The following is a 20,761-nucleotide window of genomic DNA, read 5'->3' as shown; positions in this document are numbered from 1 at the left end:
ATTTTAAATAATAAAACTAAGAGCTGCGAACATACTATTGGGTCGGCTGGGATAACACCATCTTCTATTTTTAGCATCCCTTCCATAAACTTTTTAGGTGCATATGTGATATCAAAATAGGAATCACTCATAGCTAAGTCCTCGGTTGTAAACACGCAATTCAACAACTCGTCGTATATCCGTGGTATCCCATTCCCACCTAAATTCTCAAGAGCAACACCTATACACCTTTTCCCTTGTGACGACACACAAAACTGTGACAACTTCTCTGCCAAATCAAGTGTCGAGAATGTCGCTTCTTTCACTTTACTTTTATCAAGAATAATAATAACCCCATTCATCTCAGAAGAGTCACTACATTCAACTAAGAGTATGAGGTTTTCATCTCGTTTCACATCATAAATTACCTTCACTTTGTAATACCCTAATGCTATCACATGCGTATCTTTTTGTGAATAGAAATACAGTAACGAGTTTCTCATGACCATCGTGTAACACGTCATTTTGGTCTTATTATCAGACTCAATACCTTCCAGTACTCCCATTGTCACTTCAAATCTCTCTGCACTATTGTCCAAGTCTATTGGAGCTACTACATTTCGTGCTGGTACCAACATGAGTACCCCATCGGTCTTAAACACATTCTTACTGAACGGCGAAAGCACTTGGAATTGCGAGAAAATGTCTTCTCTCCACAAGAACAGATACTTTTCATCATAGAATTCCCCTTCAAACGTGTCTTCGATACCCAACACGTGTTTGATCCAAATGATATTTTGCACTACACTCTGTGTCGGGTCCACCCATATCCTTTTTAATCGGAATATGTCCGTCGGCTTCTCATGTGAAGCCAAGACAACTTTGATTTCGACAATTTCTTTCACTATGCCATACATCGAGTCTTCAGTCATGTAATTCTGCGTTTTCAGTATGATATTACCAATGGTGTCATCTATTGATAATATCATTCCTTGCGGCTTTTTTGGTGTTGGGAGTAACACAAAGATCCCTGACGTATTCAAAAAATTCATCAATTTGTATATCGTCAACCCAACCCCAACTTGCACGCGATTGGGGAAGACCATATCTTCCGTCGAGTACTCAAGCAAATTAATGTCACACACTTTCTCCCCACTTTCATTTAACTTTTTGCGCTCGATTTTAAGACTCCACCCAGCTTCGATGCGCTCCTCACACTTTACACACTCCAAACAATTATAAATCCAGTCTTGTATAATAGTATTACACCCAAATGGATACGGATACTTCGTGCATTGAATCCAGTCTATAATGTACTTACTTAGTGCTCTGCACTTCTCCACGTTAATCAAAGTGAAGTCGTTCGCCATGATACTCGGCCGCATCATTTTATTGATGTCCACAAACTTTTTTAAATACTTTTGAATAAATGGAACACAAGCGCCAGGGATGATCCCATTGTCGTTCATTAACAATTCGTCCATACTCCCCATCTCTTTTATTCGCCTCAGATTCTCGATGTCGTTCTCGTCTAACTGCAAAAATAATTTCTGAAGCCTATACACTGGAAACGCATCAAGTGCCGTAGTGACCTCTACCAAGCCACTCCAGTTATTTAAATCATTCATTCGGACTCCAACCTCTATTAATCTGCGTAACACTTGGAGTCTTCTTGATTTCGGTGAGAGTAACAACAGTTGGATATACCAATGCGACATCTTTTTGTTGTGTTCTAAGAAATCCATGATGTTCGGAGAAGAGTTTTCTCTCTGAGAAGAGTCCCAAAAGTACAACTCAGAGATTGGAATCGCAATGAACTTGTTGAACTCGATTAATGTGATTTGCTGTGCAAAGACCTTTGCGGGTATATTGATGAAGTCCAACTCGGATAAATAGATCGGAAGTGTTTGTGGCAATTTAGTTCGAACGTTTGAACGATCTGTTTTGGGGTAAGCCACTGTCTGCGACAAATTCACATTCCCAAAATAAGATGTCTGGACACGAGAAGTCGGCTGTTGCAAGTCGTCGGAGACCTTTTTGACTGCACTTGGGTTGTCGACCAAAATTGGTTTCTGTCCAATGACAATCGACTGCTTTTGTAAATTTGGCGATTTTGATGGCGGAATTTCGCCAAATTTTGGTTGTGGACTCTTCGAAGGTTCAAATACTTTTTGTTGTCTCAAATAGTCCAAGTCAAACATTTGTTGAGAAAGTGTTGTATCAGCTGTTGTAGGAGGGATAAATATTTGCGTTTGAGATTTTGAAAGTAACGCCTCCAAGTAATCTGCCTTAGCTGGGTCTTCTATATGATGGAGTTTTATGAGTGTATTCATTAAGTCCAAAGTCGTCTTATCAGATATTGTCATGACTTTAGAGATATATTGTATCATGATATCTATAATAGTTTCGTGTTGCTTTGGGTTCGCTTGATATATCTCCAAAAACTTTTGCAAGACGACGTTCTGTTCTGTGTAACATCGAAATGTGAATACAAACGCCTCTCGAGTTACGTTGTCTATATATTAACAATCATTAATTAAATAACTATACTATAATGATTTTCTATTTTTAGTTTGACTCAACCGGATTGAATTTCTAATTCCATTTACTACTATATTATTCTAGTATACAAGTTATAATGTATCTATAATTTATCGCTCTTACACGATAAAGAACAACATGAAACAAATGTATCTGTTCCTATTCGAAAATATCAGAAATGAAAAACGACAAACCACAACAAGACTCCGAGATGAAACTAACTAATGCGTCTTGTGTTGCGTACGCAATTTTATTACCGACGATGATGAACTCTCTCTTTCTTTTTGGGATGACTTGTGACCTTCGGAATAGATCCTTCTGATCATCAGTGGTGTCGTTGTTTGGTGTTGACATGAAATATCTGAGAACTAAAAAGTTCGCACAAAATTATCTCTTATAGTTCCAAACCCAAAAAAGTATTAATAAATGTGTGAAACTTAATTTCCTCTTCTAAGCCTGAGTTTCTTCTGCAACTCCGTCTCTCCTTCTTCTTCCACTTTAGGACTAGTCGACTTCACTACCGTCTTTGAGGACGACGATTTCAATTTCACTGAAAATGGCGACGTCGATGAGCTTCCCGATGGTGTTGGTGAACTTTGTGGACCAGTTAAATTTCCTTTCTTCAATGTGCTAGATCCACCGACTGGGTGAAGTGCACTTGATGCGTTCCCCAATGAATTTCTTTGTACATGTTGTGTTGATGGTTGTTGGGCTGGTACTGGTGGTGTAGTCTTAGGACCGGATCCACTAGTACGCAGCTTGACTTGGAAAGGTAGAGTATTACTGTTTTCTTTTTGTTCCTTAATTGGTTCTTTGATCTCTTTCTTCACTTCTTTCGTCGCTTTTTTGACTTCTTTCTTGGGTTCTTCCTTCTTCTCCTCTTTTTTCTCCTCTTTCTTTAAGAACCCTAAAAGTCCTCCACTGTTCTTCTTCTTCTCTTCTTTCTTTTCTTCCTCCTTTTTACGCATCTCAACTGCTTTACGTGGTGATAAAGCAGGTTTGGGTTGTTTGTGTTGTTTACCCTTTTGTAGGTCGGCTAATGTGATTGCAGGCATCCCCATCATCCCACCACCCATAGATATCCCCATCGGTTTCTTCGGTTTGATTTGAGTGTCTTCTTCACTCACAGACTCAACAGTACTTTTAGCCAGTTTGGGAACGCCATTCTTCTCTTCGTCTTTGTCGTTTGTCTCCGTCCGCATCGCTTTGTGCGTGTCTATCAAATTCTTCGAAGCAGCTTTTCTTCCTTTACCCCCACGACCGGGTCGTCGTGCAACAGATGGCCGTGTGACAGCACCTTCACACAAGTCGTTGACAGAAATCCGTGGTGGTTCGACCTTTGGAGGTTCCTCTTCTTTCACCTCTTGTGTCACTCCCTCTGTTTGAGCCTCATCTGAAGCTTCTTTTCCTTCAGGTTTTGGTTCTGTCGGTTCTTCTTCTTTTTTCTCTTCTTTTGGTGCTTCGACTATTTTTGTTTCTTCTTTTGGTAAATCATCAAATCCAGACTTTGGGACAAATTGTTCGTCTACTAACAGCGCATCAACCAAATTATCAACCACATCATTTTTCTTTTCTTCTTTTATTTCTTCTTTCTTTGATTCAACAAGTTCAGGCTTTGTCTCTAAAGATCCTTCCACTGGTGTTGCTTCAACTACCTTTTCTTTTTCTTCTGATTTTGATTCAACAACAGTTTCTTGGACTTCTTTCACTTCTTGTAAGACGGCACTATTTTCTTCTTTGACTGCTTCTTTTATTTTTTCTTCTTTTTCAACAACCTTTTCCACTTCATTTTCTTTTATAGTCTCAATCGTACTTTCAGACACATTTTCAGCTGCTTTTTGATTAAGTTCTTCAATTTTTGGTTCTTCAGTTTTGATTTTTTCTTTTGGTTGTTCGGGTGTTTTAAGCTCTTTTTGTGGTGAATTTTGAAGAGTTTTTTCCTTTTCTTTAACTTTTGGAGGTACTTTTACTTCCTCTTTTTTCTCTTCAACAGCGGTGACTTCTTTTTTCATTGGAGACTCTTCTTTCTTTTCTACTTTCCTCAACTTAACAAAAGGAGCCCCTTCCTCTTTTGGTATTTCTTCTTGTGGCGTTTCAACGGGTTTTTGTTTCTCGACTTTTCTCAATTTGACGAATGGAGCACTTTCCATTGGGTTTTCCACTGGTTTTTCTATCTTCTTTTCGGTCTTTTTCTCCACTGGTTTTAAGATGGAAATGCTGTGATTCTCATTAACATTTACTTGTGGTTTTTCTTCAATAATTTCGTCTTTAACTTCTTTAGTATCTTGCAGTGGAACATTCTCTTCTATTGGAGCTTCTTGTTTTTCAACAATTTGAGCTGGTTGTTTCTCTTCGACTATATCGGCCTCTTCGACAATTACTTTCTCGTTATATTGGCCTTCTTCGTGTTGTGTTTCTCCAACACTTTCACTTCTATAAATGTCGTCTTCTGGAGGTTCCCCTTGGTAATACCTTTTAGTTTCATAGTCGTACACGTAATAGAAACCATCGTCCCCCCAATAGCCATCTCCATAATACACGTCTTCGTAATACTCATCCTCTTCTTTTTCATACACTGTCATAGCTCTACCCTTTGTATCTCTATGTGTTCTAGTGGTTGTTTGGTCATTGCTTTGAATTGAAGCGTCACAACTCAACGAGAATCTATTGAGTCGAGGGGAGAGTTCCTGTTTATTTTCAACGATCTGACTCTTTTCAGTATTTGTTTAGCTTTTTCAACATAATTTTGTGTTCTCCTTTCGAGTTCTTGCTTTTGGAGTTCAGGGGCGCAACGTCTTGTTGTTGTATTTTCACATATTCGTTTGTGTTTGGTACTCATTTTGTTCCGTGTTATGTTCCTCGTATTGTTCTTGTTGTTCAATTTCTTCAGGTTGTGGGCAAGGGGGTAAGTCCTTTTTCTTATACCCTTCATACTTCTTTGGTGGGAGTGGAGGAGGAGGGCCTTCTTGTTGTTCTTGAGGTGGTAACGGTGGGAGACTTTTATTTTTATGACCTTTAGGTGGGAGTGGTGGAGCAACGTCTGGAACGACATCTGCATTATCAATGAAGTGGATGAGTTGTTCTTTCCAGTCATCAGTGATAGATGGGTTAACTTCTTTCGAAGTAGCCACACACCCTATCAGTTGTGAGTTGCCACTTTTTTTGTCTTTAACTCGGGTAATTAACGAGTGAAATGGTGCCGTTGAAGATTTAAAAAAAAGTGCGTACTTTGCAAGTTCGTCTTCAGTCAAAGTATCTTTAAGAACTACATAGTGATATGAGTCAAAAAAACTTGTTAAAAGAAGTACCATTTTAGCTGCTTGTTCATTCTCTACATGAACTTCACAGTTAAACATATTACCAGATGAAATGAACGTGCACTCGAAACTCGGGATATCTCGAAGTAAAGCAGAAAGCATTAAATTGAAGCGCTCCTCATATAACGTCTTCATCATCAAATCGATTGGATGACTTGTCTTAATACGAACGTCGGTATATCCGCCAGAATCATTATTTTTCTTCCGAAAAACCTTCTGTAAGTTTTAACAAGTTCCTTAGTTTCTTTTTTCATTTTCAGTTGGGCACTTTTCTTAGTTATTTCACCTCTCACTGAGTAATATTTTCTATAAATCTTTTTCAAGCCTGTTTCTTTTTCAAGTTCTTTGTCTACTAAACTCTTTTGAAATCCGCCAATTATATTTCCATTCAAATAGTCTGAAATTCAATGATCTCATTTATGCTGTTTATAGTCTTTTTTAATGTGTTATTATGCACTTTTGGGTTTGAACTTTCAATGGCCCAAAAGTGTTGAATAAAAACGTCCATTATTCTTGTTTTATTTTTATTCGAATAAATCGTGTTGAAAACTCCGAAAAAATCCATGAAAGTCGGGAAATATAATTAGTAATATTTTCTATGGGTTTGGTATTCCATTTTTGCCAAACTGCATGGGTGGAGAATTTATTTTCGACAATATCCCGTTTTGTAGTACATTTATTACCAACTATGATTGTTGAATAAATGGAAGGTAATAATAAGCGAGTCAAAAAAACGACAGCTTTTTTAATTATGTTTTGATGATCCAGTGATTATCTATACAGTAAAACCTCCCAAGAGCGGGAGGGCGTGGTAATTTTGTTTTCTCAAGAGCGGGCATTTTTAGCCAATCAAACCTTAAAAACCGCTCGATAGAGAACTCTATTTTTAGTTTCGGTCTAAAAAATGCCCGCTCTTGAGAGAACCCGCTCTTCAGAGGTACCGCTCTTGGGAGGTTTTACTGTATTAACCTTAGGAAGAAGGAACTGGAAAAAATAATAAAAATTATAGGATTTGAATTTACATACACTTTTTTAATTATGAAAAAAACAGATGTTGAATAAATATAATTAACATAAAAATTAACTATTTAAAATAATTATATTTTATCAATATTATAATATAATAATTTTTGACAAAAAAACAAAAATAACCAAACTAACTAACCCAAATTGATAAGTTCAATAAAGGATTCCGACTTTAATAAAGAACACGTCTTTGAACACTCAGAATGATAATTAAAAAACACTTGTCTCAACAATTGTTTTTTATTGTTGAGACATCAACAATAAGAAAAAGCACCAACATTAAATAAAGGTTTTGATGTTGGTGCTGTTATGAACACTTCCGCGCATAATGTATCAATTGAAAAGAAAAAAATAAGTATGGTTTTTATTATTTGTTGATTTTATTTTTTTGTATAAAAAGAAATAATAAATAGTATTTTCCAGTTGGTCCCAAAGGGAGGGGATAGAAAATAAGTGGATTTGAATCAGCGTTCTTAGGTTAAGAATGGCAGTCATATTAAACAAACTTTGTGTGTATAATCAGGTTTAATTATTTTATGCAATTAATAAAACATTAATAATTAAAACTAATTAATAAATTATAAAAAAAAATTGGAGTTTCCATTTATTTGTTTAATAATTAATATAATAGTTATTTTTTTATATATTATATATATATAATAAATATATAATAAACTTTTTTCATAGTATAAATATACTATTATATAATATTTTTTTATTAGAAGATTCTAATAATAATTTCTTGAAATTATAGTTAAGTAACTTACACAATAAGATATAGTAAATTATTGGAGTGTTTTATTCAAAAATAGAAATAGAAACCAAAAATTTATTAAATTTTTAAAAATATGTTGATTTGAAAAAAAAAAAATAACGGACGTTTTTTAAAATTCAGAAATATGATTAAAGGTGCATTGAAGTTCCACCAACAATCGAATTAAAAAAATTATCGAGTCAAAATTTAATCATCAATCACTACAGAATTGAGGAGACCTTTGTCCTCTGCAAAGTGTGTGTTTTCTTCCTCGAAACTCTCTGACTTCTTAGAAGTGTTTTCTTTGTCACCGATTGGTGTTTCTTCAAGTGTTATGTATTTCATGATGACTTCAGAAACATCGTTTATTGTTTTAATTTGATCCTCATGAATCATCATCTCGATTCCGTCGAGACTAGCCAAATACTCTATACCATCTCTTTCGACCCGAGTCGATGTTCTACATAATGATTGAATGGCAGCCACTTTATATATTTTATTACACTCTGATGCATTAGTGAATGGTGTTCGAAGTATGTTAATGGTTTCAAATAACTTGATTCCTTCCTCTTGAGATGCTTCGACAAGTCGTTGCATTACTTCGGTGTTATACACTGAAAATCCTTCTCTTTTTAAAACACGAATATTACCGCTGTCGTCTAATTGGTCGAGACAAATGACTGTGGTACTCTCTGGATTCACTCTCTTGTCTTTGTCGTGTGTTGTCATAAACGCTTTAACTCCTTCGTGCCTTTCTGAATTCGTTGGAACAATTAAAATTGCTAAATTGACTTTCTGCTTTTCTTTTTTATCAGAATTGTCGCAGGAATTTCCCCCGTATTTTCCACTGAATTTGTTTAAGATTTCAATCGCACATGATGTTGTTGCGATACCTTGTATATCCCCTAACGCCGAGTATTTAATTATACTCAGCGACAGAATGACACAAAGGACTGACGAAATTGAGATGACTGGATACAGCAAATAGTCTCCGAAGAAAAATCCCCCAACAAACCCAATTAACGCACAAAGCGTCAACAAGTAAATTGCGACGTTCATAATGACTTGGATGACTGGACCACGTCGGCTCACGTCCTTTTTGGTCTTATCAGTGTGTGCTATAACCAACACTGTTTTTGCACTTTCGACATTTTCTGTGGGGAGGTATGCAAAAATGTTATTTGCGGATTTCCCAGGTAAGTACTTTGTGATATCAAAGAAGCGTGCGTGGTATACCAAATAATGAAAGAAGACAAAGAGGACGGAAATGATACTGGTAGTTGCTGGGGAAGCTAAAGAGATGAGAACCAATATGAAGAAGAATACAGATATCATATGGTATTTATACTTTGTAAGATAGTCGTGTGTTGTGAAAGGTTCGAGTGTGACGTCGTGAGTGTATTTTGATATCTCGTCTTTAACTTTGTCTGTCAAATCTTTTGGAGAAGATTGAAGCTTTGGACTTATCAATTCCAAAAGAAGTGATTTGATAAGCGTGGAAGTCGTTACGTCCATGTCAATAGCTGTTTGTCTGTTCTTTGAAGTTTTCTTTTGGACTTCCAGCGAATTTGGTTTTAAAAAGAGGATTAAATCCCACTCCAATAACTTAGAATTTAACCCGATTTGTGGCTTGTTTGTTGTTTGTTTTTGCTTAAATTATCGGGAAAAGTATATAATCGTTGAAATACCAAACCAAACAAAGTCCAACAAAAGTCCCAAATACCTACTATTTTTGTTCTATTAAAAAACGAGTCTGGCATATTACTCGTCATAGTTATTCATAACTATACCTGTTTAATATTTTATAGTTTTTTTTTGCTTTTGTTATTCCTGTGGTTTTACAAATCACATTTTTGAGTAGTTCCAATTTAAAGTTTTTTTTTCATCACTTAATTTAGTCTTTTTTTCATTGTCTATTTCATAACAGGGTGTCCCAAAATAAGCTATTGAGCCCAAAACTGCAGAATTTTATATGAAAAAACTTGTTTTTATTTATTTAATGCAAACTGGCGGGAAAAAATACCCAAAGATTGTTTTTTAATGAAAAAAAAAATTTCCCGTTTTTTTGCGGATTGGTTGATTTAAAAATATTTGGCAGAAAAAAAAATGGAGGAAAAAGCATAAGAAAAAAAATAAAATTAGAATTGGAATAAAAAACAAAGAGGAAAAAAGATCAATTTGGTTAAAAAAGATTAAAGACTTTTTAAAAAATAAATGCCAAATAAAATATGAAATGTGTAAAAAAAATAGAAAAATACTTTTTTAAAAGAACAACTCCTTTAATGATATCATACCAAAAAACAAACATCGTTATTTGTGATCAAAAATCAATTCCACACTAATATGTATTATCAAATATCATGATGTTTATTACAGACAATTAAGATCGTAAAACAACAAATTTTTTACTCTGTTTTTTTAATGGTAATAATTGTTTTGTGTTTTTAAAATAAAGTATTTTCTTTTCAGTTTAAGAACATGTACATATATGACAAACTTTATTTAAATTGTCCATTTAATTAAAGTTTGTCTTCTATTTATTGGATAATATGATGTTGATTATTATTATTATAAGTTACAAACAAAGATATTTTCATTCAAATACAGAAATAATTAAAAATATATTTTTGTAATCATATTGTATTAGAAACTATTTTACATATAAAAATATTAAAAAAACCAACCTTTGACGTATTTTGTTTTGATTATTACCACACCATTTTTTAATTAAAAACTCATTAAATAACACAAATTATTAACAATAATTGTTTAAACGAATTCATTATTCTTATTTGAATCCAAATACATTTGAATACGAGTATTCGTGTATAAAAATTTCAAAATAAAGAGCACCACAAAATTGTAGTACATTAGAAAATAGTCTTACAAGTTGTTTTATGGTATTTTTCTTTATAAAGTCGGGTTATTATTTTTTCAAAACCCATTTTTTTCCTGATTGTTTAGTCAAATTTTATAAGTGAAAAAATAATCCGATTTTTTGGTTTGTTTGATACTAAAATCACAAGTGTACGACAATTTTCTGTTGGTCTTTAATTTATAAAATGTTGTGATATGTTATTTTTAAAATGATTACACAAAAAATATTTATTATCTATTAACATTACACTTGTGTTTATCAAGTGATTTAATATTAACACTTTCATAATTATCAATATGTAAAACATATATATACATTTCCTAACGATAGTTATAAATGATTCAAAAAATAATCATTATAATTATATTCCAACAACAAATTAAACAATTGATTCTACATCAATCTTCAATTTTAAGATTGGATGATTAAATATCAAAACTTTTCATATTTTCATGTGTAAACAAGTAATTAAAGACCGGAACATAAAATACCACACAATTAATTTAGATCATTAAAACAGACAATTTTTTGAGTTGAAAACAATATATTTGTTTGTGTTCAGTATATCGTATCATTGAAGAGTTACTAACCGTTATGTATAATAATATTTTTATTAAATTTAGAAACGATGACTTTAAACAAAAATGACAAAAAACATTAATATTTGGTTATTTTAATTGATTTTAAAAATTGCTTTTTAATTATATACATTTTATTTATTAATTGATTGTGTTTTTAATCATTTTTAAAACATACAGTTAAAACAATATTGACAATAAACAGAGAATTATTTTTTGTTGAGTTGAATTAAATAACATTTTAACTCAAATCATTAATTGGATAAATAATATAATTGAAAAAATATATAAGACAGAATTAATAGATAATAACATAATTTTTCAGAGTATTGTTCTTAAAACATAATTTGAATAACACAAAAAAGAACGATATTTGAAAAATCTTTATATTATTAAATGAAAATTGTTTATGTTCTGTTTTTACATTTAAAATTTATCACTGGTATTTAATTTTGAGACTAAATTTTATATTTTAATATGTTTAAACGTTTTATGATATGTGTAATGAAATACAACATTTATTTTATATGTTACAATTGATATTATTTTTTCACTAGCTAATAGCTTGAATATATATATATATTTCAATTTAAGACAAATAAAAAATTGTTATAAAATATTTGTATCTTTGATTAAAACATAATTTGTAAAATACATATATTAGAGATAATTTATTATTAAGGTTATTCGAAAATGTTCAAAAGCTATATTAAAAACAAGTTCAACTATTTTTAAAATGGCCTATGATAGTCAATCAACTGTCAATTTTAGTATTGATTGTAATTAATTGTTTAAATACTAATTATAATAAGTTGATGTATTTGGAAAATCATCTAATGTGTTTGACAAAATATAGCAACAATATTTATACATAATCAAATTTATTGCAGTTTTTTTATATTTTTTTTGTTTAATAAGAAATAATGTTTGGTGTAAATTTTTAAATGATCAAACAGAATAAAAATATCATGTTTGTTTAATTATCCAAGTTGTTATAAATAATTAAATAATTTTATACATAATATTAATTTAATTGTTTAAAATTTTACATTTGAGTAAAGTTTAGGATTTAGAATTCAGAATATATATATATTGATGTAGTTTGAATGATGTAAATTATTTGAACATAACAGTTTTTTTGATATTATAAAAATAATTTTAATTCTATTTGTATTTTAAAATTACATTTTATTTTTTTAGCTTACAGATATTTATTACAATCTACTTGTTATATTTAACAATATACCACTGATTGTATTAAGTATTTCATTTAATTAAAATTAATGATCAATCTTACCTTTTATTTAAGAATTACATTTAATTTTTAATAAATTAAATTCGAGCACCCCAAAACTTTAGTAAAAATATATTTTTAATCGTTTTATTTGAATTTTGAATTTACATACAATAAAGTTTTAATAAATTTTGAGGGATAGAAAGATTAATTATTGTTAATTCTCAAAGAAAAAATGTTATGTGTTATATTTACAGTCAAAAACGTCTATTTGTCGTGAATCCAACAATAAAACGTATCTATTTGTTGTAAATGAGTGAATTTTGAGAAAATTCTTTTTAATATTGAAATTTATTTTTATTAAAAAAGTGTTTTCAATTCAACAAAAGTTACATGTTCAAGAACAAAATATTCAATTGTCGTACACTCAAATGATTGGCTATTTGTGCAACAAATAATAAGTTCAATATTTATATTTACGACAAATAAACGTCTTTGACTGTACATTGATTTTATTCTATTGTTTATTAATATATATAATAATAAACATTATTTCTTCACCTATGATTATATAACATTTTTGATTACTTGTGTGGTTATTTAATTTCATTAAACAGTTATATTTGAATTTGTTGTTTTTTGTTATAACTTATTTTTGAATAAACTTGTTTATTATCAATACCAATTTGAATTGTATAAATATTATAATAAAGGGGTGTTATATTTATATATTTGTATTTGATCCAACAAATTTTAACTGAAGTTGTATTTTTACTCTATAAGTAAATATAATTTAATTTTAACACATTATTTTATTTTTTATCTGAGTTGAGTGTGGTTTTTAAATATAAAACCATATTAAGAATGTCTTTATTATTATTTTAAAAGATTAATAAATAATAATCAACAAGTATATGAAGTTTGATGGGGTCTTTTTAAAAAAAATGTTGTGATAAAATCAAGTTTGACAAATCAAATACACACAATTAAGTTGTTATTGTCAATGTTTTTAAAAAAGTTTGAAAATGTATGACAAGAAAATTACAAATAAAAGAATACTATTGTTTTTATTTGTTAATCATAATTTATAACTATTTTTTAACCAACAGAACACCATATTAATACATATTTAGACAAACCTAAATTTCAAAACATCAAGTTTCAAATTGTATAATGATAATTTATAAACAAATTATACTTTGATTTTGTTTTTGATCTCTTATTACTTGATTTAAAAAGCCTTTTTAAATCATATACACATTATAATTTTTATATGTATACTTACTTATTCCTGGTTAATATTTATGTTTTGAATATTTAATGATTAAAAATGAATCTTTAAACAACAAACATTGATCAAATTTTGTGATCATGATAGTTCTAACATCAATTGCCTTAGTTGATGTTATACAGCATTTTTATTTTGTGTGATAAATAATCAATAATTTATTTTATTTTATTCAACAACAATTGATATTTTTTGTAAACTTTAATATGTTTATTTTGTTTTTATATGCCAAAATATCATTAAAATTTGTTTTTGTTTTTAAAAACAAAACTTTACACAAGAGAAAGTATAAACTATTTACCAGAATTAGAGCACACATACATATCAAATGTATTGATTTTTTCCAATAATTTTGAAAAGACCGAATTATTTATGATATATATAAAAAGAAACATAAAAACATATTAGTCCAGTTGAATAAATTAAAAATATTTGCATGATTATTTTTTCTTGTTTTCATTGGAATTCCCATCTTTTCATCCATAAAATATCTGCTTTAAAAAATCAAAAACCCATAAGCAAAAGTTTCTGTATTTTATTCTCATAAACAAAAATTAAAGTCATAAGTGACTATTTAAGTCGTCTTCACTTTATTTTCATATTCCAATAAGGAATATATGGTAAACAACAATTGGTTGATTGCCAATGATGATTGTATTAATGGTCATACACACAACTTTGCTATTTGGCCATTTACATTATTGAACAGTACTATTACACTTTCATTACAACATCATCAGTAATTATGTAATTTCAATCAAATAATTTAAAAATCAAACCAGATGGTATATGATTTTCTACAAAATCAAAACATCATTATTTACTCAAACACAAAATATAATTCAATTTATCTTCTTACTCAAAAATATTACGTACTCAATTCGTTTCTATTTAATAACCTTTATTGGCGTTTTTGTGATGTATTATCAGATATGAAATTTATATTCAAAAAGTGTGTCAGTTCAAATATTAATTCGCAAATTCCAAAAGATAAGTTTGTTTAAAAACATCGAAAACAACCAAGTAAAATATTCAATTTTAGGATAAAGTGGATCTAAGAGTGTGGTTCTGAGAAATCAAAAAAAGTCAGAAATAATTTCTGTGTTGTAAGAGGTTATTTGTGTTATTTTAAAGTTATTTGTTTTATTCAAAATCAATTTTTGTGTAATAATTAAAAATTGTTTCATCCCAGTTCGTATTTCTAAAAATAATCTAGATGTCGTATTTTTAACATGTTGTAATTTTGGAACTGATCTGTTAATTAATTGAATAATATTTAACAATTTATTTGTTCAGAAAAAAAATAAAATTTGTCTGTTTATTTATAAAATGCTCTATTTTTAAGAGTTGCGACCCGATTTTGTGGCCTAAAAAGATTTGGCACATCCATAGTAATTTGGGATACCCTGACCAAAAATAAAGATATTATTATTGAATTAAATAAACTAAATTATAAATATTAATAATAATATTATAATAAAGTTTATATTTTAAAAAAAATGTTAGAACTGACAATTATCACAACCAAATTTTAAGATCGTAACAAACATTGTTCTTGGCGTTATTTTCTTTCATATAATATTTTTATACTTTTTACTTAATATTCTTCGTCAAAATTCCACGTATAAACACTTTTCTTTCTAATTGTTTAAAAGACACAGTTCATATCTTCAGAATTTAATTATAAATACTTAAATGGTAAATACTAGTATTAATCTCGTTTTAGTTTTTATAGTTTGTTGTAGTTTAATTCTAATATATATATTTCGACATCATTAAACAAAAAGTGAAGAGTTTTCTTGAAACCAAACAATTTCTCAATCTCATAATTTTACTATTAGTATAGTAAATATACCAATTTACGTTATAAATTTATTTCTGATAACTACAAATAATAATTTCCGACAAGCAAAACTCAAATTTGAGAACATATGAATTTAGCCGATGCTTCGAAGGTAGTTGGGTCGACCGGGAGTTACGTGGATATTCCAAAGAACGCGAAACGGATTGGGTATAACAGTACACCTTATCTCATAGTCAGCCCTCACTCTGACTTGAACAAAACAACGATCTTCATTTACTTTCATTCGTTAGACGAACACTTTGTGAGTGCTATTGAGTCGATAGATGTCATTGCGGAAGTCACCAAGATCCCCATCATCACTTTTGAATATGTCGGGTTCTATCAAGACAGTAAATTCACGCCTGGTAACTTCTTATGTGAATTACTTGATATGTTTGATTTGGCCATTCACACCAATGAAGTTGAAAATGTGTTTTTTATAGCGTCTGGGGAAGGTGCGATGGCTGCAATGGAATTGATTGATTCGTGTCGAAAACAGAAGCAAAGTGTTGGTGGGTGTGTCTTTCTCGTTTGTTCTCTTCCTACTAGTAATAAATAGTATGAAATAGTAAATGAAACTAATGACTAGAATCCATGTGGCGTGAAAGCGTCGAATTACAAGTCAAACAAATATTCGTCCATTTTCTTACACTCCGACCTTCCTGACCAAAAGAAGAACTCGTCGCGATTATCCAAAAAGTTCAAGTCGGCAAAGTGTTATAGTTTCCGCACACAATTAAAGAACATTATAAAAGAAGAGACTGACAATGTTATCTCTTACATCACTGAAATGGTTTCGAAAACAACGGGCGTCAAGTCTTTTTCAAATGAGTCGTTGGTCTTCGACAAGCCATCAATATATAAAGAACCCATCGATGTGTTACGTGACACTATAACGGATGAAGAGACGTGTCAAATATTAATAGCAAATGGCTTCTTCTCGTTAGATGTTATTCAACTGATGTCAATCGACGAACTCAAAAATTTGCTCTTCCCACTCGACCTTACTCCAGAGAAGAAAAACAATGTGATTATGATCATTACAGAGACTATTCGAAAATTGAATAATAGGTCTTCAGACAATTTGGCGCCTTCATCTTCGTTGGTCGCGTCATCAACAACAACACCACAAATCTATGTCCCCGATCCTTTCTCAAAATTCGAATGTACTCAACATAAAGAGCGACTCTCTCTTAAAATAGGCGAACCACTGATCGACAGACTCATCCAATCCCATGGCAATCAAACCCCACAAATCCTCGTGCAATCAAAACGAAGAACAAAGCCAAAACAAGTCTCTGAATCAATTCCTTTCGTGCCATTGACCATTTCTTTTTGCTCAGAGTCAAAACCAGAAGAGTCAGCTAGTGATGTCCTTCAAAAGAGAAAACCAAAACAAGCAAAAAGAAGAGGAGGCAGTTGGAAGCCAACAGATGGTCCTATTCTGTAAGTAAATTGTATTTTATCTAGTTATTTACTATTTATTATACTATTAATTATACTATTGAAATATTCAACCAAAAACTAGCAAGCAGACACAATCAATTGTCTTCCTCCATCTTCATAAGTTCTTCGTCATCATAAAACACATCGTCTTCATCATTTTCACTATCCTCCTCCATTCGTTGTTTGTCCTTCTCCATGTCCATTCTCTTTTTCTTCTCTTTTTCTTTTCTCTTCTCCTTGTTCTCGACATACTCCTGTTTCGCTTGTTGGAACACTTCTGCGTTGTCTTTCATCCACTTTTCGTCGTCGTCGTAGTCATACAATCTATATACTATTCTTCCTCGCAAAAAGTCGCTCAATATAGACAACAATTTCAGGGTCATCCGTGGCCCAATTTCCACCAATTTCACAAGTGTTTTCTTCTTCATGATGTTTTCCTTGCCATCTTCATTTATTGGCAACACAACTTTGTCTTCTGGTATATCTTCGCTATTTGTTACTTAAATTCATTCATCATCTATTATAGTAGAGTAAGTTATTTATACCATGCTATTTGTTACACAACTAATACGACGAACAAACTCTTCTTCTTCTTCTTCTTCTTTTCTTTGTTTTTCATGTGCTTGTCTTGTTTTGATGAGGTAATGCCTCAGATCAATAAGTCCCGTCTTCTCGTCGTATGAGAACAACATTGCCCTTCTAAATTGATGAAGTCTTGCCTATCAATAAGTACTTTTTTATCATAATAATTCAAATAAACAAACCACAGACGCTTGAATAGGTGGGAACATCATTTGAAGTACAGTCCTGACCGTTTTCATCTCCTCCCCGCCTTTATTGAATCCGTTCAAAATGAGCAGTGGGGGGTGTCTCATGACATACGAAGTCTGTGATAACGTGAGGTTGTTTGCCGCTTGAAGATCCTTCTTGAGAGAGTACTCTTCAACTTTAAATAAGCAGGTCGGTCCTCTGGGCAACTTCGCAATTCTCAAGTGAAGACCAGTCGACGCAGATGAGTACACCAAGAAGTGTGACACACACATTTCAAGACCCGCCATTTTAAGTTCGTTGACGGTATTAGAAGCTCTTTCTCTCAAGTTGATAGCTGTATTTGGAAGCATCAAGTATCTTGTGTCCTTCACCAAATCACGCGCTATTTTCCCGATACGTCCTCTTCGAATGACAAAGGACTTTGGTGTTCTTCTATATTCAAGTTCGTTCGCTTTGAGCTTCTCAGCCTTTTTGAGACTCTCTTCTTTCTTCTTGGCTCGCTTTTGGCTGTACGTTTGCTTATATGTTCGAGGCATTGTCTTCTTTTTGAGTTTTTACCCTCTTTTCTTTTCGAAAAAGAATCAAGGGTTTTCCCACTTTTTCCGCATTGAACAGCCTTTTCTTTCCCCAACAAAAAAAAAAGAAAAGAATTATTAATTAATTATTGATTTATCAATAATTGTAATTACATATTTACTATTATTTATAGTAAATATGTCACAATAAATGTTGTATTTGCTCAATTGAAATTAATCAAACCATCTCAAAAGTTATAACATGGAGGAACGACAGATTATTTCATCAAATGCTACACGCGCAACAGATCTATTTACACAACTTCAAAGCCTTTACGCTCCACAACGGACAAAAGGAACAAAAGAAAAAGCAACAAAAGACCAACTCACACGTATTCGCCAAAGGCCTTTTCGTATCGGCGATTTTCCCTCCTCCGTTCAAATAGACCTTCCAACCGATGTGTGTGCAGTTGTTTTAAACCCGGACCTCACAAAACAACTCGAAGGGACATTTTTCACGTTGATAAAAAGCCCCCATATCACAATTTCAAGAGAGTTTTCCCTCAGAGACCACCAAATATCGGTATTTGTCCGAACGCTTCGGCGGCTTGTCCGAAGTATTCCAGAGTTTCAAGTTTCTCTTACTGATTTTGTTTATCTCAAAAATCCAGAGAACAACACAGAATTTCTCAGTGTTGTTGCGGTTTCAGAGAGCTTTTCAAAACTTCTTGATGTTGTTGACTCCGTTCTACTCGCTTTTTGTAAAGAGAAGTATAATGAAGAGAGAGTTGTCCACGCCTCATTTTTTTCTCGTATTAAATCTCTCGATATTCCGCCACCGTCAATCACAAAACTCGACTTCTCACCGTTTATTGTCACTCAAATTCGCTTCAAAGTTGGTGATGTCATTTACTCACTTCCTCTTCAGATTGCAAAATGATTTACTATTTTTAATTATAATTTACTATAATTAATCATTATTTTTAAATGTGTGGAAAGATTCAATTGATAAAGGAATAAAAGTAATAAATTTTGATACAAAAACAAAGCATTTGGAGAATCAGAAGAGCGTCATCTCCAAATTCGCGGAGACGACGTTTAGCGAGTTGTGAACGTAATTAAGTTGGTCATCGATCATCTTCATCTCATTGGCATGTGTGGGGTCTTTAACAAGTTCCTGACAGACCTCGTGGCATTTGTCGAGTTGTGTTTTCATCCGTTCAACAGACTCCCGCAGAAATTCTCGTGCATTCTCTTTCGTTGTGATCGTTTGCGGATCAAGCGTCGGTGATTTGAGAATTGCACTCTTCCGCGGTGTCTTTTTTTCGTCCTTTGCCTCGGCATCGTCTGTCTCGGTGAGTTCCGTTTTTTTCGTTTTAACCCATGGGCAATCGCGACGACGCAATTTCCAGAAATTGGGCTTTTTCAGAGTCAGCGTGCCGCTCTGGAAAAATGGACTGTGTGAGAGTCCATCGCTACGCGTTAGTTCACAATTAAATTCTTTGAACTAGAGAGGGGATGAAACAGAATATACATATTTTGAACCATTTCGAAAACGAGACATCAGTGTTGATTGAAAATACCAAAGAGAAGAAGAAAAGAAAATAACAAACAGAAAGCTTTTTTTCCAACGGTTGGGATTTGTTTTGACTATTTGTGAGCCATTTAGATCGGACTCAAAAGAACAAACATTGGTCGAGTTGTCCGAAAATATGCCAATGTTGCGCAACAAAACCGTGGATGTCGTCTTTGAGCGAAAAATATACAGTCCCTTTGTGTATTTCCATGAGAGAGTACAAAATGACACGACAAATCATGATCCACGAAACGGGTCGCTTCGCGCCAAATACCTCCATCCCATGCTTGCAAAGTGGGCAAAGACATAATTTGAGGTGGTACTCTTTGTCTCCTTCGATGTCCGGTGGAATCGGTGTTGAGTCTATCTCGTTGAAAATTGGGGTGTTGCACGAATTTTCCATGACTTTAAAATAACGAGATGGTAAATGTTTCTATTTATAAAATACTGAAGTTTCTATTTTACTATATAAATGATTAAATTTATTATAAATATTAACTTTCGAAGTTTAAGTAGTTTTTGTTCTGGTTTTATGGGAAGTCATGAAAGTTTTTTGTTATATCTAATCCAATTATCCTACCAAATACGGAGTTTAATATGTTTACATTTGAATTTCCCAAATGTGTTTTTTCAAACGAGTTGGAATAGTCTTTTTTCCTTGGTTTCTGTTTTTGAATAATTTTTAACAATGGTTCGGTTTCTTTCGACGATTGAGTTTTTTTCAAGAAAGATATTATATTTTATAAGTTTTTTTTATAGTAAAATATGGTTTATACCTATAAGAAATAGTGATAGAATCAAAATAATTAATTATATTATCAATTTATTTTATTAAAAATGATAATTTTTTTTTCAACCCTCAAAACTACTCTTTTTTCCATACAATATAGTATTTATATTATAAATATATTGTTTTTGTAAATTTAAATTCGTAATAAAACAAATAGAAGATTCAATTTTTTTTCTTCAATTATCCTAATTTTTAGTAAAAAAATGAGTTTGTGTATATAAAATA

At 31.7% G+C, this 20,761-nt stretch overlaps 8 protein-coding genes across 8 annotated transcripts; 2 read left to right on the top strand and 6 right to left on the bottom strand.

Annotated features, from left to right (window-relative positions):
• Nucleotides 1-35: 35 nt before the first annotated feature.
• Nucleotides 36-2,874, bottom strand: EIN_086450 (Ras guanine nucleotide exchange factor, putative; the record flags this gene model as incomplete). The annotated part of the gene is made up of 2 exons (XM_004184671.1): nt 36-2,494; nt 2,715-2,874. Coding segments are annotated over 2 exons (2,619 nt in total), but the record flags the coding sequence as incomplete, so codon positions are not given.
• Nucleotides 2,875-2,957: 83 nt separating this feature from the next.
• On the bottom strand, nt 2,958-5,102 carry EIN_086440 (hypothetical protein; the record flags this gene model as incomplete). Its single annotated transcript, XM_004184670.1, has 1 exon — nt 2,958-5,102. The coding sequence occupies one exon, from the start codon at nt 5,100-5,102 to the stop codon at nt 2,958-2,960; it is 2,145 nt and encodes a 714-aa protein (XP_004184718.1).
• A 228-nt stretch (nt 5,103-5,330) lies between these two features.
• On the bottom strand, nt 5,331-5,975 carry EIN_086430 (hypothetical protein; the record flags this gene model as incomplete). The annotated part of the gene is made up of 1 exon (XM_004184669.1): nt 5,331-5,975. One exon carries the CDS (start codon nt 5,973-5,975, stop codon nt 5,331-5,333), a length of 645 nt encoding a protein of 214 aa, XP_004184717.1.
• A 1,849-nt stretch (nt 5,976-7,824) lies between these two features.
• EIN_086420 (hypothetical protein) lies at nt 7,825-9,389 on the bottom strand (the record flags this gene model as incomplete). The annotated part of the gene is made up of 2 exons (XM_004184668.1): nt 7,825-9,246; nt 9,306-9,389. The coding sequence occupies 2 exons, from the start codon at nt 9,387-9,389 to the stop codon at nt 7,825-7,827; spliced, it is 1,506 nt and encodes a 501-aa protein (XP_004184716.1).
• Nucleotides 9,390-15,526: 6,137 nt separating this feature from the next.
• EIN_086410 (hypothetical protein) lies at nt 15,527-16,888 on the top strand (the record flags this gene model as incomplete). The annotated part of the gene is made up of 2 exons (XM_004184667.1): nt 15,527-15,967; nt 16,028-16,888. 2 exons carry the CDS (start codon nt 15,527-15,529, stop codon nt 16,886-16,888), a joined length of 1,302 nt encoding a protein of 433 aa, XP_004184715.1.
• Nucleotides 16,889-16,979: 91 nt separating this feature from the next.
• Nucleotides 16,980-18,191, bottom strand: EIN_086400 (hypothetical protein; the record flags this gene model as incomplete). The annotated part of the gene is made up of 3 exons (XM_004184666.1): nt 16,980-17,373; nt 17,467-17,603; nt 17,649-18,191. 3 exons carry the CDS (start codon nt 18,189-18,191, stop codon nt 16,980-16,982), a joined length of 1,074 nt encoding a protein of 357 aa, XP_004184714.1.
• A 241-nt stretch (nt 18,192-18,432) lies between these two features.
• Nucleotides 18,433-19,110, top strand: EIN_086390 (hypothetical protein; the record flags this gene model as incomplete). The annotated part of the gene is made up of 1 exon (XM_004184665.1): nt 18,433-19,110. One exon carries the CDS (start codon nt 18,433-18,435, stop codon nt 19,108-19,110), a length of 678 nt encoding a protein of 225 aa, XP_004184713.1.
• Nucleotides 19,111-19,230: 120 nt separating this feature from the next.
• Nucleotides 19,231-20,149, bottom strand: EIN_086380 (hypothetical protein; the record flags this gene model as incomplete). Its single annotated transcript, XM_004184664.1, has 3 exons — nt 19,231-19,645; nt 19,784-19,820; nt 19,861-20,149. The coding sequence occupies 3 exons, from the start codon at nt 20,147-20,149 to the stop codon at nt 19,231-19,233; spliced, it is 741 nt and encodes a 246-aa protein (XP_004184712.1).
• Between the last annotated feature and the right edge of the window lie 612 nt (nt 20,150-20,761).

The sequence above is a fragment of the Entamoeba invadens genome (assembly GCF_000330505.1).
Source record: "Entamoeba invadens IP1 unplaced genomic scaffold scaff_1105074725643, whole genome shotgun sequence".
NCBI classification, from domain to species: domain Eukaryota; phylum Evosea; order Mastigamoebida; family Endamoebidae; genus Entamoeba; species Entamoeba invadens.
This window is presented reverse-complemented; position numbering and strand designations above follow the sequence as displayed.